Source organism: Schistocerca gregaria, chromosome 8 (assembly GCF_023897955.1).
Source record: "Schistocerca gregaria isolate iqSchGreg1 chromosome 8, iqSchGreg1.2, whole genome shotgun sequence".
NCBI classification, from domain to species: Eukaryota; Metazoa; Arthropoda; class Insecta; order Orthoptera; family Acrididae; genus Schistocerca; species Schistocerca gregaria.
In genome coordinates, this window is record NC_064927.1 from 56,549,845 (window position 1) to 56,576,097 (window position 26,253).

At 41.7% G+C, this 26,253-nt stretch overlaps 1 protein-coding gene across 1 annotated transcript in view; it reads right to left on the reverse strand.

The window, feature by feature from the left end:
* LOC126284788 (transcription factor SUM-1) overlaps positions 1–26,253 on the reverse strand; it is a 515,007-nt gene that overhangs the window by 228,570 nt on the left and 260,184 nt on the right. Inside the window, exon 4 of the mRNA XM_049983951.1 lies at positions 11,124–11,247. Coding sequence (XP_049839908.1) covers positions 11,124–11,247 — 124 coding nt within the window. The remainder of the gene's footprint in view (positions 1–11,123; positions 11,248–26,253) is intronic.

Sequence of the window (26,253 nt, forward strand, 5' to 3'; positions counted from 1 at the left end):
ATATATATATATATATATTAAATTCGTTCTTTGAATTTGATAAGTAACTCCAGCAACCTTTTAGAAAACGCAAAGACGAAAAAAATTCTGGATACAGTAGGACGCAAACGCAGTACCCACTGTTTGTTACGTGGCACCTTTACCAAATATGGTTCGATGAATTTCTGTAATGGGTGGTCTTGTATTTTATGTTACGGTCTTCCAAAGCCTTTGATTTTCGATATCTTGTGAAATGACATTTAATTATAATATGTCCTACCAAGAATAACATGTTTTTGATGAATCTTCAATGTACTGTTGCCTTAAATCGGCGTACTATGAAAACATGCGAGTTATAACACGAAAAAAAAGTAAATACGAAAATCGTTTGAGCATCAATATCACGTCTTCCATCATTTTGTTACAGCAAATCGTTCCTAAAACGATGTATTGTCGATAGATCGTCGGTGTGCCGGTGTTTTGAAAAGGCAGATATTCACTCAAAACACACTATATTGGCTTCTAATGAGCACGACAAATAGAATATGGCGTGTCGCAAGTTCTGTTTCTGACGTAGAGAACGTTCTTGTTTCTTATTGGTTCTACTTTAGACGGCACGTTGCTGAAATATTTTAGAACTTATTTTGTTTTTCACGTGTGAAATCAGTCTTCAGCATGAAAGAGTAACAAGTGACATGTTTGAAATCGTATAGCGCTACGTCAACATTAGCTGACTGCTCCAGTATGAAAAAAGAGCGTATTCTAAACACGGTTAGAAATTACGACGAATAAAATGTTTAGCGCAATGCGAGAAATTGCCGGATGGCCTGGTGTGCGTACGTTCAGCTCCCCGCACAAAGACAGGAAGTGGGAAACGAGCAGCGACAGCGGTGGAGCGTCGCAGCCGGCATGAAAATAGGAGAAGGTGGGCAGGCAGGTATCCGAGGAGTAGAAAAGGAAAGACAGGATGCGAGGCAGTGGCCGGCGTTCCGCGTAATTTGGCCGATAAATAAAGCGGGCGGAGAGAGCAGTGCCAGCCAGCCACGCCACTGGCCGCCTATACGGCCCACGCGCTTTAATTGAGAACACGGCGCTGGCGTCGCCGTAAAATAAGCTGCGCCGGCCAGTTCACGGCAGCCATTGAGGCTTGCCGCCGGTGAGAGATGGGCGGCGCACCTGTCGCAGGGGCAGCGGAGACGCCAAAGGGCCGGGCACCGTGGAGGGGGCCGCCACATCTGTGGTGTCATTCGGCGGTTGTCCTGAAGGTTTATGAGCTTCTTTCCGAAATTGTGTCTGCTATATGCTCAGGGTACGAATTCGAACAGCTATCAGAAGAAAAATTGTAGACTCGTGTTCATAGTTTATATGTTCTTTTACTGTGCTGTATTTTGTATACATTGATTTATTTGCTCAAGATTGTTTCATACAAGTCCTCCTTGACATATACCTTGAGCCACATAACATACCGATAATTTTGTTCTGCTAGAGATGGAAATTGTGCTTGAAGTTTCTCCAGAAATCACTACCGATAATTTTGTTCTGCTAGAGATGGAAATTGTTCTTGAAGTTTCTCCAGAAATCACTGAGTCAAGTCAAGCAAGGGAACTGTGTTGTGTAGCAATGAGAATGAAAAAGAGGCAAAGAGCTGGTACTGCAAATAATATGGCACACCCCGAAAATTCGAGCGAGAAATCACAGTCGTTAACTGGGAAACCAATGAAACACCGTAATGTCATTATGCCACTCGTGGAGGTCCGATTGCGGTACAGGGGTGCAAATTGGAGCCTTCGTCGGAGATGAACAGCAGTCCGTCTGGGTGCATGACCCAGGCACCTGCCGCGGCGTCCTACACACAGCAACGCTCGCAGAACGGTCGTTCAGGAGACACTGTTTGTAACCCCTCGATTCATCTAGGTGGTAGCTGTTCGACAGTTGCGCACTATTCTTCGGTACACGTCTCCGCAGCCATCGTTCACCCCCTGTCATCTATTGCCCGTGGTGCATCACGGTTGTCTCAGAGGTTTTGGTCAGTGCCATTTTGCCATCGCGGTAATCTTTAACCACGGCGGCGCGGGAACAGGATACAACCTTCGCCGTTTGCTTCCATCCTTGGCCCAGAACCAAGTGCTTATGCCCTTTTGGACGTCAGATAAATCAATCCGTTTCCGCGTAACTACGGTGGCTGCAGTGTTTGCCGCGTCCCCCTGACACGCCTTATACGCTCTCCACTGCTAGAGCCGGATCCTTCCGTCTGTGAGCGGCTCCTGCACTCTGAAGTCGAACACTGGCGGTGGTCACGTCAATGTGGCTGGCCCGCGTGTCTCTACTTATAGTTTACGATTTCGCTCTGCAAATCTTAATGTGATCGATGTAGGTGTATCCATTCCACTGCTACTGCGCGGATTCCATTCGGAAGTTCGTGCACCAGGACAACACAACAATAATTGCAAACAAGTGAAACTCCAGCATTAGTCGTGTAAATTTATACGACCAATGCGGAGGTTCCCTTGTTTGTAAAGCTTGAAAGTTTTTCAATTCGTCTGAATTGTGAATTTAAGAGAATTATAGCAGGTTACAACAATTATGACTTTAATTAGAAGTCGTCTAAATGCACTGAGCTTGTTTGTTGCTACACCCTAGTTTCGATATGAATGAGTACAGTGCCCTGAAACTGAGACCTTTTAAGTCTGACCTGTGATTTTACCCAACGAATGTTCTGTGCTCTACCTGTCCCGCATCTCAGCTGTGAGCTGCCCTTATATGCTGAAGAGAATACATTTACACAGTGATGACAAAGTCGTAGGATACGTCCAAATATCGTGTCGCACTCCCTTCTATCCGGCGTCGTACAGCAAGTGGACGAGGCAGGGACTCAACAGATCGTTGGAAGTCTGCTGCAGAAATATTGAGCCATGCTGTGTCTATAGCCGCTCATAGCGGCAAAAGTGTGGCCGGTGCAGAATGTTGCGCATGAACTGACCACTCGATTACGTCCCATAAATGTTCGATGAGATTCACGTCTGGCGGTCTGGGTGGCGAAATCATTCATGTCCAGAATGTTCTTCAAAACAATCGCGAACAATTGTGGCCGGTAATATGACGTTGTTTACGAACATGCAATCCACGAATGGTTTCTAATGGTCTCTAGCTAGCCGAACATATGAATTTTCAGTCAATGATCGGTTCGGTTGGCCAGCTCATTCCACGTGAACACAGCCCACACCATTACGGTGCTATCAGCAGCTTGCAAAGTGCGTTGTTGACAACCTGGATCCATGGCTCGGTGAGGTTAGCGTCACACTACCCCTGTCATCAGCTCTTACCGAAATCGGGACTCAACTGACCATAACCCCATTTTCCAGTTGTCTAGGGCGACGGGCCTGGGAGAGGCGCTGCAGGCGATGTCCTGCTGTCACCAAAGGCACTCGCTCAGGCCGTCTCCTGCCGTAGCTCATCAACGCCATATCTCGTCGCACTGTCGTAGCTGATGCGTTCATGGTATGTCCCACACCGATTTCCGCGGTCATTTCACGCAGTTTTCTTGTCTGCTAGCACTGACAACTGTACGCAAGCGCCGCTGCTCTCGGCCGTTAAGTGAAGGCCGTCGGCCACTTTGTCGTCCTTGCTAAGAGTTTAATGCCTGAAGTTCGATATTCTCGGCACACTACAACCACGTTACCTGTACGTTAGATGTGTTACATACCCATCAGGCGTTACCTCATTTCGATCGCTTTGTTTGTGCATGCGGTCAGGGTCTTAATACACTCCTGGAAATAGAAAAAAGAACACATTGACACCGGTGTGTCAGACCCACCATACTTGCTCCGGACACTGCGAGAGGGCTGTACAAGCAATGATCACACGCACGCCACAGGGACACACCAGGAACCGCGGTGTTGGCCGTCGAATGGCGCTAGCTGCGCAGCATTTGTGCACCGCCGCCGTCAGTGTCAGACAGTTTGCCGTGGCATACGGAGCTCCATCGCAGTCTTTAACATTGGTAGCATGCCACGACAGCGTGGACGTGAACCGTATGTGCAGTTGACGGACTTTGAGCGAGGGCGTATAGTGGGCATGCGGGAGGCCGGGTGGACGTACCGCCGAATTGCTCAACACGTGGGGCGTGAGGTCTCCACAGTACATCGATGTTGTCGCCAGTGGTCGGCGGAAGGTGCACGTGCCCGTCGACCTGGAACCGGACCGCAGCGACGCACGGATGCACGCCAAGACCGTAGGATCTTACGCAGTGTCGTAGGGGTCCGCACCGCCACTTCCCAGCAAATTAGGGACACTGTTGCTCTTGGGGTATCGGCGAGGACCATTCGCATCCGTCTCCATGAAGCTGGGCTACGGTCCCGCACACCGTTAGGCCGTCTTCCGCTCACGCCCCAACATCGTGCAGACCGCCTCCAGTTGTGTCGCGACAGGCGTGAATGGAGGGACGAATGGAGATGTGTCGTCTTCAGCGATGAGAGTCGCTTCTGCCTTGGTGCCAATGATGGTCGTATGCGTGTTTGGCGCCGTGCAGGTGAGCGCCACAATCAGGACTGCATACGACCGAGGCACACAGGGCCAACACCCGGCATCATGGTGAGGGGAGCGATCTCCTACACTGGCCGTACACCTCTGGTGATCGTCGAGGGGACACTGAATAGTGCACGGTACATCCAAACCGTCATCGAACCCATTGTTCTACCATTCCTAGACCGGCAAGGGAACTTGCTGTTCCAACAGGACAATGCACGTCCGCATGTATCCCGTGCCACCCAACGTGCTCTAGAAGGTGTAAGTCAACTACCCTGGCCAGCAAATCTCCGGATGTGTCCCCCATTGAGCATGTTTGGGACTGGATGAAGCGTCGTGTCACGCGGTCTGCACGTCCAGCACGAACGCTGGTCCAACTGAGGCGCCAGGTGGAAATGGCATGGCAAGCCGTTCCACAGGACTACATCCAGCATCTCTACGATCGTCTCCATGGGAGAATAGCAGCCTGCATTGCTGCGAAAGGTGGATATACACTGTACTAGTGCCGACATTGTGCATGCTCTGTTGCCTGTATTTATGTGCCTGTGGTTCTGTCAGTGTGATCATGTGATGTATCTGACCCCAGGAATGAGTCAATATGTTTCCCCTTCCTGGGACAATGAATTCACGGTGTTCTTATTTCAATTTCCAGGAGTGTAGATTCCCTCAAAATCTGGAAGCTGTGAACTGCTTAGAAACTGAAGGAGAATGGAATGCGTAACATCCAGAACATTTTTGTTCTACTTATTTAACCGGCTGTCTGTTACTTAAAAATAAACAATATTTAGAGCTAAATTGAAATCGGCAATGTTTAATTTAAGTTTTATTCGAAAATTGTTGATTTGTAAAGTGAAACAGAGGGATGTTGCGTGAAAATGAAATTAAAAAAAAGGGAATACAGCTTTATCATGTAGCGCAAGGAAGTCGCAATTTCCTCACAAAAAGGAAATTGAAAAACCTCAGAACGAAAGCATATTAATCATCGCTTCAATACTTTGTCTATTTTACATAAAACATGTACCTGTTACTTCTAAACAACTTTTGTACATATTAATAACAACAGGAAACTCTGGCCTTGGATGGGAATGAAGAACGTTCTTTTCAGTACAAAACAACAATAATTAAAGAGATTTTCTTATGTTTGTGCACGTAAACTGTACCTGCATCAAAGGTAATTGCTTTAGTTACACAAGAGCGCAGAAGTGACACGATCAATTAAATTTTAACACTTACGAAATGCATTTTAAATTTTATAGGGATGTAAAGTCCGAAATGGATTAACACTGAACGACGTGCGGTTGTTATTATGCGCCAAAAAAGCAAACAAAAGACAAAGAGAAGTCATCGGGTTTCAGTTTCTCTCTCACACATTCATTTATGTTTCTTTTCTACCAATGCGACCAATGCTACTGGTAATCCTACCATTCACTGCGTCATTTATGTACTGTACCAAGCTACAGAGCCGTAGTAATTATCAGCAAAGTTAATTCCTGCCGGAAAGATGAAATCCAGAAACCAGTTACGTGGACAAGAGATGATACACGAGCTAACGTCGAAAATGCAAGAGCGCATCAAAAACGTATGTAGATTAAAATATCTGACTAAATTTCAAATAAATATTTTATTGCCACAAGAAGTCTTAATTACATTCTTACTAAAGATTTTCCGCTGTCTGAGCTAATTGGTGGACTGTGGAAGTTCGTTTGAAACAGTGCGAATATCGTGACATAAGCTTGCAGACGATAAAATGTAGCCGTCTGAGGGACAGGAAAGCGACCTATATGACTATCTAACAGTACGTCGATTCGATAGCAAATGAAAAAAACAAAAGGATTTCTTAGGTTTTTGCTACATATTAACACTTTTAACATTTTCTCGTGTAACGTGGCAGCTAAACCTAGGTTCATGCAAAATCTTAGGGTCCTCGGTCATGTCCAAGGCACGAAAACCGGCTATTAAGTCAATAATCGATAACTAAAACTTGAATTGTACTGCTTCTTACTGGCCGATTACATCAACTTAGAAGCTTCTTGTGGGACCTACCGTGTTGCCTGTAGTGTCTCCGCATACCGCAGCACGCGACATAAGCTTGCTATTCCAGCAGCGAGGGCGCTGCCGGCGGGCAGTGTCGTTCAACTATCAAGTTTCCGACGCATGCGCAGAATACTTACAGTAGGCTATATATTGCGGAACGGAGGACGTTTTCGCCAGTCTGCGACGGCTCACCTGAAGGTGACTGGCAAGTGCCCAGTTGAAATATCGCGCCAAGTATTGAACGACGACCGGCTGCAAGCCCGACATTTATTCGAACATTGCGAATATCGTTTGTTAGAGGGGAGGCGTTGAAGTGGACTAAACCCTGCCGCGTTATCTGTATACAGACTGATTGTAATGAGGGTACCAGCTTCAAAATGCTGTGAACAAAATAACCACAGCTCAGAATAACATCAAATTTGAATCGAATATTATCGAAGAAAGGGGAAACGTTACGGAAACAAAAAAAGGGAAAATTTTACCATTCGCTGGAGCTGTTAATGTCGAACTTGTCTGGTCACGCACATTGCGTGAACCTCACACCCCAGCCACTGCACTGCGATTCGCCTTTCTTTTGTACCCGAATCCACTTACATTATGACGCTTACAGCGCTATATAGTAGGAAAATTTTTGTTAAATTTGTTTTTGTTTCTATAACGCTTTCTCCCTGTTTGCTAGTGTGCCGTTCAAAAATTACGTTATTTCGGGCAGCGATTCTCTTTTAATGCCGCTTTGAAACTCGGTCACCCTGTACATAGGATCCTACAAGTAAGGCACGAGGTCCAGCCGCCTACCGGTAGGCATGTGGCAGATGCACCGTCTAATATATTCTAAAACGTATCACATAAAAACGGAATTCTTCCGGGGCTCAGACATCTTTTAGTGATAAGCGAAGGCAAGTGTTTTTGACAGCCCTTAGGCTGGACCTTCTTAGTCTCACTATCCCACAGTACACCGTCAAAATATGAATGTTGCACTCTTTTGTCTTATCTCTGTCGAATACAAATAGAATGTTTAAACTGTGTATGAAGATGAAATCGAACACTGTGTGACAAAACCTCGATACTGAAAAGTTGGATTATGGTGATAACATGAAATCCTTTCCCTTGTAAGCTCTCATCGCTTGTGTATTTTTATGTATAGTCAATAATTCTTCTTCTCTGCTCTCTCTGCTGTCCAGCACTCCACTGTTCAAAGTATGTAACATTATGTGAATAACAATTAGCATTTTTGTTAAATAGTGTTTCAAGAAACTAATATATAAAATCGCGCCTTTGTCCCTGCAAAGATATTAATTCAATATATTTGTCATTAACAGCCATATAAAAGGTTGGGACTCGATTGTTTAGTGGTTGAAACAATAGTGCGCCTTTCATGCACTATGGTCAAACATTTTCTGTTATTTCGCAGAGAACCTGCCTTCATTCAAAACAAATCCTGATTATACATTTATGTTCACGGAAAAAAAGAAACAGAGCACCTTGAACGACTAGAGATAGAAGGTCCATATTGACAGGACATGTACTTTAGTATGTGTTGCAGAAACGATTAGCATTTGAACCATGTCGGTCCACGGTTTCAACATCAATATCGATATCGCGGCGCAACACCATCTATCGCTAAAATGTGCCTGCGGCACTCGTTTTCGCTATAAACCGAAGGTAATGGATGGGTATGACTTAAGCAGACGCGCAGGATGCCTCGCGGACGTACGCGGGAATCGTACCGTCAAATCAGTGAGTTTGATAGAGGGCACATGAGAGAATGCGATGCATTCATGCTGGAAACTGCTGCTCGTGTAGGACCAAATGTTTTGCTGGTGCAATGAGTGTGCCTCACCCAGCCAAACGTGCTACGAAACAAATGAACTCTGCCTATGTTTTGAAAAAAACGGTGAAAGTGCAGTGTCAAGCGACCATAGACCACGAAATCTGCCTATTCACATCGCCAGCAACATACGAGAAAGCACGACAATATGAAAACTGTAAGTTATACGCGTGAAACGTCATATATATTCATTTCCAATTGAAAATGCATATTAAACAGAAAAATAAAAATTACGTTTTGCTGTTTTGCAGATGAGAAGTTGTAATTTGTATAGCAGAATAGCTACCAAAATAAATGTCCAATAGTATCAAGTAAAGTATGTAAACTAATGCATACATCCACTCTTTTTGCCAATTAGTTATAAACAGAACTTTGACATAATGTTATAAATAATACGTAGTGCATCAGGTCGTTAATAAATATCTCAACTGTGAACTATGAACAAATGATGTATAATATTTTACAACAATTATTCATTCACAATTGTAAACATTATGTACCAAAACTTTCGCTAAATGGTAATTTGTAACAACAATTTTACAGTTAAAAAATAAGAAGAGAACGCCTCTCGGAATAGGCGTGCGGTCTAAGGGCGCCTTGCCACGGTTCGCGCGGCTCCCCCCGTCGGAGGTTCGAGTCCTCCCTCGGGCATCGGTGTGTATGTTGCCCTTAGCGTAAGTTAAGTTAGATTAAGTAGTGTAGCAGCCTAGGGATCGATGACCTCAGCAGTTTGGTCCCTTAGAACTTACCACAAATTTAAATTTTTTTTAAAGAAAAGAACCCACTGAAGATAGCACAAAATGTGCTGAAACATGTTTGGGCGAAAAAAAACGTGTCTTGCATAAGGCGGAATTCCTCTTCCCATCTCGTAGCGAGCACGAATGTAACAAGAACTGAAACATCACAAGATGATTCGTTTGTATGCAGGTGAACTGTCCTTACGAGAGCCTGATGAATGGGGTGCTTTGGGTTGTAGCTACTTCCTGGCGCACATGTGCTTTGAGGTATATTTTACGTTGTACTTCACTATTCTGGACATAGTGTTTGGCAGTGGCGACTCGTGGCATTTGAATCTAGGTGTTCCGCACTTTTATATGAAGTGCTTAGAAGGGAATGAAAGGAATGATTTTTGAACTCGACACATTGCCCCTGACGTGGCATCCCAATAAGTTATATTTCAAAACACACCTTTTCAAGAACATGTGCAGATTATCACACATTTTAACTCTTAAAATGCGAACCAAAACACAAGAATGAATGTACATGCAATACGATTACTTCAATTACATCCAATATGTCGGATGTGCCAGCTTCTGCCGCCATCAGCCAATAGGAATACAAGCAGATCATGTGACGCGTGCATAGTCTCCTTTGTGCAAAAAATACGAAGATTTTATGTCATGTGAAGCAAATAAAGGAAATATTGTGCATTATCTGGGAACTATGTAGAAAAAAACAATAAAATCTTCTATAATCAAGTAATGAATTACATATCTTTTAAAATTTCAGGTAACTAAAACCAGAAAAAGAGGCAACTTATGCAACATAGCTACAGTTTTTCTGCCTTGGTTGGCATTGAAATTCTGCTTTCCCGTTTTTTCTGTAACGCTGTCCTGTCAGTCACCCGCCAATGGAGGTCTGCGACATCTATCGGGAGATCCGTTTCAGTAGAAAATATCGCCAAGACCGACAATCTTTCCTGGCTCACAGAGGACATCAAGAATTTTTTTTTTCAAGTAAGTAAATACCTTTAAACTACGACTGACGTTGTTAAAACTGTAATAATTGACTTGAACAGTTTTTAACACTCAGTGAACATCTTATCAGGATTGTTGGTTATTGTAAATCCAGACGGATAATGACCTGAGTTCTCACGCTTAATAGATTGAAGATAGTTTATGGCGCATTTCAGGTTTTCCAAGTTCAACATAGTTTCTTTACGGTACCGTCAGGGAACTTAGAACAATAGAGAGGAGAGTTCTGTAGAAGAATCCATGATGAACCCAGAAGACGAACAGAGAAAGTAAAACGACCTCTGGCCTAGGAAAGTACTTCATCGACCACATCCCTTGCTTCTCCACTATTATTCACTCTTGTCCAGTTTCCTTTCGTTCAGTGAGCAATCAGCAGATTTATCAAGCTAGTGGAAGGGTGATTCCTTCGCTGATCTCAGTGAGGAGAGGAGCGTTCAATAATTACGCATTCTTTCTTCTCGGCCAGTTTCAGTTGGGCAAATGCGGAATGTGTTGTGGGGCGTCGGGGAGTATTCTCGCTTCAGACCCCATAGTTTCATGAAGTTCCGATACGTTGACGCGTTATGCATAGCCTTCCAAATGGCGTCAGTAACGGAGGTGCGTTCGAAGCAAAGAGCAGTCATTGAGTTGTTTTTGGCGGAAAACCAGAACAACGTAGATATTCATAGGCGCTTGCAGAGCTCTATGGAGGCATGGCAGTGAACAACAGCACGTTGGGCGAGGCGTCTATCATCATCGCAAGGAGGTCGCACAGTCCTGTCCCATGTCCCGCGTGCCGGCCGGTCGCACACAGCTGTGACTCCTGCAATGAAGAAACTGAAGAAACGACTTCACTGTGTTCGTTGCCACAGAAATGCAAAAGACCTCCTCATGCGTGGCAACGTAAGGTCGCTCGCAAGTCTGCGCTCCCGAGAGGAGCTCACTGAACTTCATTGGACTGTTCTTGCTCGCTCAGTCCGTAGATGGTTACGTTTATAAATCTGAAAGCACTGAGCGCTACTCACCGTGTGCGTGCACAGAGTCCGCTGCGCAGTTGTCCGGGCTGAACCGGGGCAGGGCCTGGCTGAAGCGAGCTGCCAGCTGCGCGTGCGCTGAAGACGATGGCGAGGGAGGCCTCGTGCGCTGCGACTGCAACACAGCAGAGACGCGCCCCCTCTGTACTGCAGCCAGCTGCTCCCGGCACGCTAGTAGAGCGCCATATTGGTGCCACACACTGGTAGAGAACAGTAAGTCGAAGATTCAGTATGTAGTGATGTGGATGGGGCTGAGACTCCACTCCTCCTCTTACAGTGCACACCGCCAAAAGCTTCATATGACCTGTCCGCTCCTACGCCAGTGTTGCACAGGTAGGCCGATCCGCCCCGCTAAAGTTCAGTCAGTCCCTCCAAATCCTTAAATGTCAACCACTCCATCTCTCTTTCGACTTGTATTTCTCTTCCTCCATGGGGATCCTCTACCGTCTCATCAAACTCACATCTCCTCACACACACCTAACACATCTGTACATCCTACACTATCACAAAATTTACTTGAACAATCCTGTTGTTTACCTCCTAATTTTCAGCCCTGCTATCTGCTATACCTAGACCAACACATCTTCCAAGCCCTACATGTACATGCACTCTACATCCTCTAAACACCAACCGATTCTCTCTTCCAGACAAAGAAATCTGCCCAGATGTTATCCATTCTAGAAACTTAACTCTTCTCACCTCTCTGACTGTATCAGTGATAGCTCTTTCCTATCCATCTTTCCCACTCATTTTCCTCTTTCACTGCCCCACCCCAATCTACTACTCTGTCTCTGTCTTCCAACTAACAACCTCAACACTCAACCTCATCTCCATAGCTACAACCAAACAAGCGCCTACATTTATACTCACAAACAGCTAAGGTTTCGCTCCTCCAAATACTAGGGCTGGAACTTTAATAGTGGCAACTATGTACCTTTACATCTTGTACCAAATAGATACGTGTTTCAAAGTTTTACTGAACTGCAAAGTAGTCACCAGCGTTGTGTAGAACCCGTTCCCATCGATGTGGAAGTCATAGGATACTCTTAGCAGTGCCAGTTGTGTTGAGAGTTCGAGCGGCGCGGTCTATAGCCCGACGAATTTGTAGCAGTTCTCAAGCGAATGCCGTGAAGTGTTTCCTTCACTTTAGAAATCGAGCTAAACTTACGAGGGCTTAAGTCAGGGGAGTGCAGTAGGTACTATAACACTTAGCAGCCCCATCAGCCTGTTCTACCGGGCCGTCGTGTCCAAACGCTGCACTACACGACACACGTTCACACCAGAGGGAGTCGGCACAGCAGTGAAGTGGATGCCTCCTAGCACCGACGCGTCAGCGCGCCTCCATTGTCGACGACATTACTGCCCTCGTCAGTGTGGACGTGAAACTCTACTACAGATGCAACAATTTCACTTCATGTTATAGTGTCATGTATGCTTTCAATCACTGAAATGTAAACTGTCGAAAATCTCTTATCTCCACATTAAAATCGGTGTACCTCCTTGAAATGCATTTCCAGCATATAAAGAATGTGCATGCTAAAATTATGAAACTGCAGTATAACCAACCTGTACTAAAATCGAAACCAGTACATGCGATTGGTAGCAGGAATATGGGCATAGCTTTTAACCTCCCCTTATTTACGTGTAAATGAGTCCTTCCCCCCCCCCCCCTCCAACTAAATGCTAGCCAATTGCCTTTTGTTAAAATTGGAATCGCTGATAAGCACAGAAATACAGAGAAGGGCTGTCAGATTTTACAGCAGACAAACCAGGTACTGGACTTAGCAGATTGGACAGAAGGCCAGAAAAATTTTTCAGAGAGAAAGAAAGCAAACTGGTCACTTAAGTAAGGTCAGCGGATAAAAAATTAGTTATTTCTAGAGAAACCATTACGAACCGCGTACTTCCGCCCTTGGACTTGACGACCGCCTAGATTAGGTTACAAAGTAGTAATGAAGATTTTTGTGAGGTAAGTGATTTGTGAAACATATAGATTAATGTTAGTCAGGCCCATTCTCTTGTAGGGATTACTGAAAGTCAGATTGCATTGCGCAAAAAAAAAAAATTGTGTGTCAGTTTAAGCACAGTAGTGTATAAATTGTTCTAAGGGGACGTTTCATATGGTGACCCTGCCAGGATACCTCACTGGAATCTTCTGATTTTTTTCTTGTAGTTTGTGTAATTAGTGTAGATTTTGTTTATTGCTAGTGTGTAATTGTAGAGAAAATCTCCTTTGTAGTTGTAGTCTTTCATTGTTGTACAGTAAAACAGTTGTGGCATGCATGTAGAGTTGCACCAAGTATTTCGCAGTTGCGCTTGCAATTAACGAGATATTATTTTCAGTGCTATGTTAATGTGTTCTCTTATTTTTGCTCTTCAAATTGTGCTTTTATATGTTATTGTCTGAAATATTGTGACAATAATGGCGTGTGAAAAACGTAACACTAGGCTCCAAAGTAAACTGAGAACTAATAGTGACGACGAGCGTCGCTTATCAGCACCACTGTGTAGTGAATTAACAGACATTCGAAGTAGTAATTTGGTAATTGTGAATAGGGAAATGGAGCGGGCGGCAAATAATGGTGTAGACAATGAAACAAGTAGTGAACAGGGAACAATTATCGATCGATCAGTCGGCAACAGCTCGCCTCAGGAATCCGAAATGACAGAGCACAATATTGCAAATACTGTAGACTTAGGTCATGGGTCCTCACCGTTTTCTCAAATGAGTCAAGACACATTTTCTGCCTGTCAAAATGTAAATGTTGCCGGTGAAAATGCACTGCCAAAAAGCATAGAAAAACAGATTCCAGACACTAATACATTATTATTGCAATTAATGCAACAAATGGAACAAAATCAGAGACAAACACAGCAAAAGCTTCAAAAGTTAGACACAATGGAACAAAATCTTCAAAAGTTAGACGCAATGGAACAAAAGCTTCAAAAGTTAGACACAGTGGAACATACGCTTGAACAAACACGTGAAGATTTAACTACTGAATTACATAAAATCGAATCGAAATGTCAAAAAGTGTGTAATGACGTAAAAACACAAATTTGTGAGCATTTCCAACCTATTTTTTCGCGGTATGGAAATGCATTACAGAATCACGAAGCAGCCACAAAAGAACTGCAAACTATTGTTCATGAAAATCATGAGACCTTGCAAGCTAAAATTGTCTCAGTTGCATCTACCGATTCGGTTACGCAACTTGCAAAAACTCAGGAAAACTTAAAGGACACAGTAGATACTCTGAAAATTGGTTCAGAAAGACACATGGAGGACATTAGTTCATTATCAGAGAAAATAGTTGAACTTTCAGATCAGCTAAATAATTTATCTACGAAGGTAGATGATAATTTTGAGATGGAACCTCCGAAACGACGTAACAATGACCGACATGCGACCCGCCGACACGATGATTTTGACTATAAGCTGTTCATTACTACACATTTAAGAATTCTGGCAACGAAATTCATCCACAAGCGTGGCTTCATCAATTCTCTCATTGTTTTCTCCCAACTGATCATTAGAGCACAGATTATAATTTATGTGTGGCTACTTGGAGAATGAACCAGCTGAAAGAATGCGATCGGTCATTCACGACTGCCACAGTGAAGGAAAATTTTATCATGCCTTCCTCTCAGCATATTGGTCTCAAGCTACACAAAAGACCGAGTAAAACATAGCATCATTATGATGAAACATTTCGAACAATCTGAATTTTCCAGTCTTGTGAAATATTTTGAAGACATGTTACATAAGAATCAGTATCTTTCAAACCCATACAGCCCCTCAGAACTCATCCACATTTGCTTAATCAAATTGCCTCAACATTTACGACATATTATTTTAGCAGGACGATGCAAAGATGATATTGAAGCTTTTCAGGGACTCTTACAAGAACTTGAAATTGACACTGACGATCACGGAACGCGAAAACAGGAACACAACAACTACAGGTCACATCCGTCACAATTCCGTGACGACAGAAACAATAACTGGACACGACACGTCTATTCTTACAACGCAAATCGTGACCAAAACAGACACCACCCATATGACAACCACTGGAAGAGTAATAATAGTTACAGAGAAAGGTCGCATTTCCGTAGTAATGAATATGACAGAGATAACCATAGAAACAGACAATATGGGAACAAAAACAATTATTAACATAGACGCTAACCTTGAGAAAAATTCCAGTATTCTTTACCGACGTATACCGCATGATAATTGCGTTCAAGTTAACTCTGAGCACTAGGAAGAGTAAAGGATTGTACTACATTTCACATGTAAAACCGTTTATTGAAAGATAATCTGCATTTTAACTTTTCCTTTGCCATATAACTTTTCACTTTACATTAATAGTATGCTTTGTCAGACTAAAAAATTGTTAACATGCGACAGTGTTTGAAGTTAACTATCCAGTCTAGAACCTAGGGAACATTTTTAAACAGAAATTACGAATGTATTGTTATAGTGAACAGACGACACAATGTTGTTATTTGTACATTCTTGCTTGTTAGTTGCACGATTACGTAACGACTGTAGGGCTCACATACTTAGAACATGTACCGGTACTGCTAACGAGATTTTAATCCAACATTTTGGTTTACTTGAAAATACATTCTGGATTTAAAGTACTTTCTGAGAGATACCAGATGACACAGTGGTTAGTTTATTTGACCACTACACGATTATATCACGACGCTACTAATGAGTGACACAATTTATATTATTGCTTTTGCGCTGTTCTGTTTTATATCTGCACAGTATTTCTGAATTCTTCTGGAAAGTAAAACATGTTTTAGGAGTAACTTTTGTGGTATAGCTACAATGAGACAGCCTTTTTTGTAGCACAACAATACGTTACAGTGTAATACTTTCTTGATCACGGTACTGAACGTAATAACTACGATATCTATATGCATAGCATTTCGTTTTTGTTTATCATGATGTAAGTACATTGACTTCTGTAGAACTTAGCTTTCGGAGGACGATAACTACGACACTTTCACAGAATTATCTTAAAGCAAGGAGACGTATTTGAGTGAATAATTTTGTACTTAAAACATTTATTTTTAAAGATATTTGAAGTACAATGATACAAAGGTTTTACGTGATACATTTCATTCCATTGCTGTATTCTGTAACACCTGAGGATATAATTACATTAATCCTCAGGGGGGTACACGCTTACTTTGTGTATCATGTGTTTGGCAAGCACAAGGAGCCCTAGCTAATATGGTATTTGCTTACACAACTTTACACATCGGTACCATATTTCTCTAACACATAAATTACACAGCTATCTGATCATTTAACTGAGAGAGACAAACACTTATTTTACTACATCAGTGACAGATGTTTACGTAATTACACCGTTGGATAACTTCAAACTAATGAAATTGTATTTTGTCTGTACTTTGTGAAATGTTCATATTTTTTCAGAACCATTGTGATACTATAAGAGCTTTGAATGATGTATTTGGTATGGGATCATGATTTTTAAAGTACGTTTGAGGCAGATACTTTTGACATGAGCAGAAAATTTTTTTAGGTTTTGAAATTATTGGAGGAAGGTACGACGATTTTGAGAGTTGACTGAGGTGTTATGATGTTATTATTACGATGACTATGTGTATTATGCTGCTGAGGTATGTTTATGACCAATAAGCTGATGCTATATGAGGAATTTGACTATGCTATGTATTTATTATGATGAAATATTGAAGAAGTGTCTACGAATATGTATATGTATAATAAGGTAACGAATAATGAGTAGTGGTTAGAGACTCTGGTTTGTGAAAAAGGTTGTTGGAAACCAAGAATCGTACTTGAAGAGTTATGAAATGTATGTAAATGCGTGAATGTATTACAATGCCGACGAAAATTTTTTTAACACTGTTATATCCTTAGGATTTTGTTTTTACAGATGTGTAACGCAAATTCTTGACCTGTGAAATTTTTTATATGAGACTGCTACTGTAGCGGAAACTGGTGTTGTAAATATTTCGATAAGACAGTTAAGTGACCACCTGCACGTAATGCGTCGTGGGCACCCAGCTGCGGGACAACCACCTGACAAAAGAAAGCCATTAGTGTGTGCCTGTCAGAGGTACAGGTGGAGAGAAAAAAAAGAGGCCATTATCCTCGCTATTGACATTCCTTTGTAGAAAGCATCGCAAATACGACACGCTCATTACTTGGAAAGATACTTACATCTGCACAGCTGATTATGACAAGCGTCTTTCTACGAGAATTGAGAGAATTTTTTACTACCTTATGAAATGCCATATGGCTAATGAATGATGTCTCATGCCTTTCTTTGTACATATTTGCTCATTTTGTTTAGTATCTAGTTTCTAGCTGCACTGCAGCATTGGTTAAATAAAATTTTATAGATGTACTAATATAAATATTTTCTGTCTACAGATCCAGTATATAAAAACAATGTGATATACTTCCAAAAAATGAGGGAGCACAAAAAGACATTTCCCTTCACAGGAACTGCATACATAATTTTCTTTTCAAGTACTTGGTAATTTATTTCATAGTTTTTGTGGTGCACCACTTAAATTATATAGACATTAAGATGTGAATATACATTTCCCTTATCTGCGTTGTTGTCTTCAGTGTACTATTTTTTCTGCTTGTGGGCTTGTCATGTTTAGGTATAAGTTATTAAATTTGTTGCTGCTTGCTTTGCTTACTTGCATTTTTTTGTCATTGCTGTTTGTATTAATTGTTTTGTACTGCTGCATTGCCTCGTCCCTTAGTTTAGCATCTGAGCTCAGTAGATTTAAATTACCTTAAGAGGGGGTAGACTATATAAGAGAATGAGTTACGATGAATTGGAAGGAATGCACTGAGAAGCTATAAGAAAATGGTTTGGCCAAAAAAGTATTTTGAAAGAGGATAGGAACAAAAAAAGTAGGGTTTAGGGACAACAGGTTTAGGTAGGATTTTCTTGGAAATAAATGATGAGGTAAGATGATGGAAAATAAATAATAAGGTAAGAAATATGTGAATATATAAATACAGAAAGCATGCTTGGATAGGATTTTTTTTTGGCTGGAGCAAATGTTGAAATAAGAGGGACGATCTATGGTATGAAGTTTTGGTTTGGACTGCAGTACCAAATGTTACACTGAAAACAAACCCTGTCCTTTCCTTCTGTTATCCCACTATGTGTTTGTGTACCCTTGTGTATTTATGTTCTACCGGTCTTTATATGTTTATCTGATAAGACTTATGTTGCAGAATTTTTCTAATACTAAGCTACATTCACTATGATGAGGAATACTGTATCCTCAAATATAATTTGCATTAATAACATGTTATTTACTTTGTAAAGATGTTTATACATTATTTATTGTGTTTTGTTCTAATGCTCATGTGCGAAGTTGATGTTTCAAAAGTTATTCTGATCTTTTATGTATGTACTTATGTCGTAATTTTTGTAACACTAATGTATATGTTTATTTCTATTCTTTTATAATGCCCCTATTACTACAAATGTTATCTGTATTAATATGTTTTTAATGATGTATTTTGTAGCTTTGTTATTGTATTCTTATGTTATAAAATTGTAATTGACACCAGTTCATCAGATTAAGTAACTTGTAAATTACATTTCACTGCACACGTTCCTGTTGGTCATAGTATATGGACAAAATGTGGGAAGTAGGGACTGATAGTGTTTGCACATGTGTTGATAATTCAGCAGGGGACTGGTTAACAGCATTGCTGGTTCTAAGGGCAATTCCAAAAACTTTGTGCGTGCACAAGTGGTGGTTGATGGACTTGCTATATTCTCCGCAAGACTCATCGATGGTGATTGTGCACCTGCCCAGTCGCAACAGATGGCTGTTGGGTATCTCTACAAGGACTGAAGTGGGTGATGACTCACCAATACCATTACTTCTACAAGGACTGCAGTGGGTCTGCACCTATGGTGGCCCACCAATACCGTAATCTCAACCAGGACTACAGTGGGTCTGTTCTGTGATGACCTACCTACCAGTATTCTCCAAAACTTCGACTGACTCTGCTGTGGGTTTGCTCTCTTGTGACCCATTACCTGTCAGCATGTCAAGAGTCAGCACTGTCTTTCCGTTGGAAGGACAACACTACTTCTTCAAGACTGCTTCCGTGTGCATTCTGTTTTACTGCTCAGACTTTGAGAAAAACACTGCAGTTTTACTGTGATGAACGATCAGGACTGTCTTTATGGAGTATGAGAAAATTTTAGCTTTTAACCAACATTGTATCGATATGTGTGTGCATTTCATTTCTTTGTTATTGTAAATATGAAAAAAAATTTCAAAACTGTATTGGCCACTGCCCAAAACAATTTGTAAATTTTTTTGTGGGGATCATGGGGGCTATGTAAGTAGGATGTTTAGGTTTTTTTATTGGTAACGCCAACGCCACGTAGCGCTCTGTAAGAAAATCACTGGCTGTGCTGGATGCTAACAGCGCGTAGCGTTGCGCAGTTGGAGGTGAGCCGCCAGCAGTGGTGGACGTGGGGAGAGAGATGGCGGACTTTTGAAATTTGTAAGAATTGGTGTCATGAACTGCTATATATATTATGACTATTAAGGTAAATACATTGTTTGTTCTCTATTAAAATCTTTCATTTCCTAACTGTGCCTGTCACTAGTTAGTGACTTCCGTAGTTTGAATCTTTTAGTTAACTGGCAGTAGTGGCGCTCGCTGTATTGCAGTAGTTCGAGTAACGAAGATTTTTGTGAGGTAAGTGATTTGTAGGGATTACTGAAAGTCAGATTGCATTGCGCAAAAAAATATTGTGTGTCAATTTAAGCACAGTCGTGTATAAATTGTTCTAAGGGGACGTTTCAAAAGTTGTGCAGGTACTTCGCATTCAGACTGAGTCATTCACTGAGCATTTACTCACTCAGTGCCACCAAATTTCGGAGATGCTAATGTCTGCGTTAGTGTTACTTAAACATAGATAAACTGTCGATTAATCGATAGTATCTGCAGCATCGTGGTTTAAATATGTTTATAGTGTAATTCTTTTTTAATTGGCGCTGGAAAAATCGTTGGTTCCTATTATCTCCATGGCGTTTGCAGTGCAGAGGCAAAGTAGATTGTATGCAGTTATTTAATCAACATCAAACATGGTGTCGCCTTAGCCAGTCTATGTTGTTTATAAACTATGCTTTTAACAGATTTGTCGCTATGGGCGAGGGGTCGTGGGAGAGCGAATTATCTTGTTCGTGTTCCAGCGATGACAACTCACAGTTGTGCGCATCTCGTACCGGCCAGGTGCTTATAGTAAAAACTACACACGTAAATAACGTGGATTCGAGAATGTGCATTATACAGATTTTCATCTTCAAATATGTGAGATTACTTACTTGTAGCAAGGTAGACAAATGTAAATAAGGCTGTTGTAATACAACGCAGTTCATAGAGGAAAAAATGACATTTCAAGATTTGTTAAGTGTTTGTAATTGTACTGTAGAACGCATTTATTATAAATAAAATTATTATCGTTATTAATTAATCACACCTGCTTCTATTTTCTGCTGTTTCTGAGTGCTCATTGTACTTACAAGTGTCTTCAGTAGTACATGTTGATGTGTAAGGTGATTCGAAAACACAAAACATTGACTCCATCCTAATGCCCATGCGTCGCTTCTGCTTTTGTAGAAGCACAAATATCATTCACATATTGGTTGCCCGTGTTGCGATCGATTGGCGGGGCTTGTTCCTTCAAGGACACACCAACTCCCGCAAAACTGAACATAGTAGAAGCGCAAGCTGTCGAGTGTCAAGTTTTTTTTTTTTTCTATGCTGGCTGGATATAATCACTTAAATATACAGCTGTATTTACACACTACCTCCTTTACAGCACTGCAATGCATATTCATAAGTAATTCGGGTGAAAGGTGAATGTTTCAGTGGATGTGACACAAAACTAATCTCTTGTTGCCAAGAGTTGACGGTGAATGTCCAGCATTGTTTTTGCAAAACTTCAAATCCTGTAGATATTTCTGTAGCTCTTGCCCGTTAATGCTCCATGGCGAAAAACTAGAGAACTGCGGATTAATAATAGAATTGAAACGTGAGGAATCAACTTGTGAGCTAGATCAAGCCCAAGAGGGCAACCAAAAGGAGTCAGTAGACAAAGCAAGTTCAAAAGTAAAGAACTTTCTTCTCTTCATGCACGAATGATTGCTTTCGATATGCTGCCGCACAGAACTTCCGATCATCAAGGTTTAAAAAAACTATTGTTTATGGCTTAGACAGCACATATGAGCTGCCAGAGAAAACCACACTTAAATGTTTGCTAATCTCAAAACTATAGGAAGAGAAAAAATAAATTAGAGAAAGCCCTTACAAAATGTAATGTTTTTAATATTACAACGGAAATATGGAAAAGCAATGCGAATGAAGGCATGCTGCCATTGACTTGCAACTCTATAATGGACGAAAAATTAGTTTCACCCAAATTAAAAGTGACAAAAACTGCACGTCATCACAACTCAGAATGTATGAAGCTAACAGTTTTCTAAATGTTACCTTCTTAGACTTGTCAGTGCCATGCTGAGAGATTCCCGTCGGCTTCACTTGGCAGTTTCACCCCCCCCCCCCCCCCCCTCTGCCCGCCCCCACTCACGCTGACCCACCTTGTCGATATTAATCTGAAGCCGTCGTGCCATTTGTGTTCCATTTACTGACACTGACAGTAGTAACAAATCATTGAATAATCGCGTAACAACAGTTTTAATATATTTTCTTATTCATTGCTACAATAAGTTACACATTTGAGCATGGATGTCTCTATAATGCGCTTTCTTAAAACACTGTTACCTCCGAGCTCAAAGTTTTCACTTGAAAGTTTTTGCAATAGTAGATTGACAAGTGCGAAACGAAACCGAACCCCCACACCGTCAGAACAGATAAAATCTGCTGACAGATGTGTTCCAATTACTGTGTTGCTGTCTTCAAAGTTTATAAACAACGTGCTTTGGTGTGCGACATATGCGTAAGTGCTTCCATTGCGTTAGCGAATCAGAATAGAATTAAAACTTCCGTTGCTTATAAACTGGAGTCAATATTAATGCCTATATTTTCCAAAAAAGACCAACCATACAAAGTTGTAAATACATAGAGTAGTAACCAAATTGTAACTTTCCAGTGGTGATGGAGAACTCTCAGCTATTGTGTAATGGAAGCTGTTGTATCGCCACTACAGTGAAGCCGACGAAACGCTATCTGTCAGGTGCTGTCAAGTGCAGACTTTCAGCGGCACAGGTATATTATACACTGAAGAGCCAAAGAAACTGGTAGACCTGGTCAATATCATGCAGGGCCTCCGCGAGCACGCAGAAGTGTCGCAAAATGACATTGCATGGAAGGAATTGCCACAATGAATCCTGCAGGGCTGTAGATAAATCCGTAAGATTACGAGGGGGTGCAGATCTCTTCTGAACAGCACGTTGCGAGGCATCCCAGATACGCTCAACAGAGTTCATGTCTGAGGAGTCTGGTGGCCAGCGGCAGTGTTTAAACTCAGGAGAGCGTTTCTGGAGCCACTCTGTAGCAATTCTGGGCGGGTGGGGTGTCGCATTATCCTGCTGGAATTGCCCAAGTCCGTCGGAATGGACAATGGACATAAATGGACGCAAGTGAACAGACAGGATGCTTACGTATATGTCATCTGTTTAGAGTCGTATCTAGACACATCAGGGGTCCCATATTACTCTAACTGCACCAGCCCCACACCATTACAGAGCCTCCATCAGCTTACAGTCCACTGCTGACATACAGTGTCCATGGATTCATGAGATTGTCCCCATACCTCTAGACGTCCATCCGCTCGATATAATTTGAGACAAGATTCGTCAGGCCAGGTAACATGTTTCCAGTCATCAACAGTCCAATGTCGCTGTTGACGGGCCCAGACGAGGCGCAAAACTTTGTGTCGGGTAGTCATCAAGAGTACACGACTCTGCCTTCGGGTCCGAAAGCCCAAGTCGATGATGTTTCGTTGAATGTTTCGCACGCTGACACTTGTTGATGGCCCATCATTTAAATCTGCAGCAATTTGTGGAAGGGCTGTACCTCCGTCACGCTGAACGTCGTTGTTGGTCCCGTTCTTGCAGGATCTTTTTCGGGCCGCAGAGATATCTAAGACTTGATGTTTTACCGGATTTCTGATGTTCACGGCACAGTCGTGAAACAGTCGTACGGGAAAATCCCCACTTCATCGCTACCTCGGAGATACTCTCTACCATCACTCGTGCGCCGACTATAAGACCACGTTCAAACTCGCTTAAATCTTGATAACCTGCCGTGGTTTCAGCAGTAACCGAACTAACTGCGGCAGAAACTTGTTGTCTCATACAGGCGTTGCAAACCGCAGCGCCGTATTTTGCCTGTTTACTTATCTCTTTATTTGAATATGCATGCCCATACCAGTTTCTTTGACGCTTCAGTGTATAGGGGGCAGTCAGCACTGCTGTCTCTTGCAGCACCTTCCCTTACCCTTCATTAATACCCCCCAACGAAAGGCGAAACACACACCAAAACTTCTACAAGCTACACGCTTTATGTCGACTGCACTGTCACAAGAGCTGCCGATCTCAGCGATGTAGCAGCTGCTGCACTGCACTAGAGTGATCGCCCTTTTGTTTTGGACTGAGTGTCAACTCATGTGGGAAAAACATAATGAGTGAAGAAGCGACCCTTGGTCTCTTCAACGCAGCTTCATTCTTGTTATTCTGGTGTGTAGTTTATTCTAAACATGCTGTAGCTCATCACCTAGCATTTACACCTAATGTAGCAGCACAGTATGGCACACCAGTAAACATTTCCCCTCTCGCTTCCCTATTCCATATCACCTTACTCTTCTTTTTCTTCTTCATTCTTTTCCTGCTTTCCCAATGCTTCTAAGGTACTGAAGCTCAACGTAACATCGACAAGTAATCTATTGGCGCAATTTGTATGAGAAGTATTGTTTTCATATATGAAAGTAACTTTTCAGGCAACAAAACGCCGAAAAAAATTATTTTTTGACAATATTATGTGAATTTTCGCAGATGCTGGCAGGTTCCTTTAACATTAATTTTTTTTTCAGGTCATCAATCAACTCTTACTAGAATACAATTGTTTTCATATATGAAAGTAACTTTTCAGGCAACAAAACGCCAAAAAAAATTTTTTTGACAATATTATGTGAATTTTCGCAGATGCTGGCAGGTTCCTTTAACATTAATTTTTTTTCAGGTCATCAATCAACTCTTACTAGAATACAATTTACGTGATTAGACAGTAGTAATGGTTACAGACAACGGCGCAGTTATGAAAAAGCTGCCTAAGGGTTCGACATTCAATCTGTTTTGTCCACTGTATCAACTTAACGCTACAAGCAGAAACATTTTCCAAAATGTTATTGAAAACTAAGGTTATTTTGACTTTTTTCATAACTGTACACTAGCCGCTGACGAACTGCGCCATGTTCTAAAAAGAGCAAACAAAAAAAGAACTGAGACTGATACAAGAGGGTGCCAACTCGATGGAACAGTTCATGCCACACGCTCAAAAGAATTTTGGTAGTACGAAGTGAGCTTGAGATTGCGATCAATGAAAGGATAAAAGCAAAAAATTGCTTAGTTATACAAGAGATAATAGATCTTTTTCAACCTTCTGGAGCAGCAACAACAACAATCTCTGAGGGGTCATACATCACTGCTTGCTTAAGCATACCTCTTATACGACGTATTGCTGCAAATTTTATGACTTTGAAAGCACCTTAACAACTAATGAAGGACGAAGCGTTCTGGATTCGTTGATTAAATCAGTCAATGAAAGATAAAAAACATTTAACTCATTGACTGATAATATGATTATGACATTATTAGATCCTAGGTTTAAAAAACTTATTTCCGGACGTTCAAGAGCAGACGATGCTGCACGAGTACTTCAGAAAGAGTATGCTGCTATCATCGCATTAGCTACAAGAATAACACCTGAAACAGAAACATCCAAAAGCAGTGCAAGCGGGTCTACTGATACATCTAACAGTCTGAAATCGGATGATCTACTTTTTTTTGCCAAATTAGCGACAGCGTAACGTCAGTGTCGTTACACCAGTCAGTGATTCCATAATTGACCTACATCAATATTCCGAGAAACCTGTAATAGACGAGCATCCTTGTATATTCGAATATCGTGCAAAATCTAATAGTACATTGCGTGTAATGGCCACTACGTTTTTGTGGTGCCCAGCGACTTCAGTTCCTGCAGAAAGTGTTTTGTCCAGGGCAGGACAAATAATTACTCAAAAACGCAAAAAACTAAAGGAGAAGACTTTAAACACCTTACTTATATATTTTATTGTTGTATTTCAAACAACAGACTAAAGGACAATATTTTAAATTCCTTGCTTTTTATAAAACAAAATTTGCAAGGCTTGTGTGGTTGCATTTTAAATAATAAAAACTCTGAGAAAGCCATTTTTAATTTGAAGTACCTGCTCAAACGATCGGCTGTTAATGAATACATCGACCGTTCTTAAAATGATTATAGATAATATCGGACTCGTCAACTATCGATGTTTAAGTAACACTAGTGTGCATTTTAGACACTGTTCCAGCTTGTCCCACAGATTTTCTATGTGGTTCAAGTCAAGTGAGTCAGCCGGGGTGGCCGAGCGGTTCTAGGCGCTACAGTCTGGAACCGCGCGACCGCTACGGTCGCAGGTTCGAATCCTGCCTCGGGCGTGGATGTGTGTGATGTCCTTAGGTTAGTTAGGTTTAAGTAGTTCTAAGTTCTATGGGACTGTTGACCTCAGATGTTAAGTCCCATATTCCTCAGAGCCATTTGAACCATTTTGACATTTAAAGAAGATTGACATTGTCACTTACACCTTGTAAATAGCTGTTAATGCGTATTGCATGAAAAGTGATAGATTATCTTTATTATCAAAATGGCGTAATGAATGATTGCCTATACTAACAGACGTTGGAATGCCAGTGGAAATGAAACAGATGGCGTAATTCAGGTCCTGTGTGGAAAAACCCGCAAAAGTGTGTTGGTCCTGTTTAACACATGAAGTAGCCCAAGACGGATTGTCGG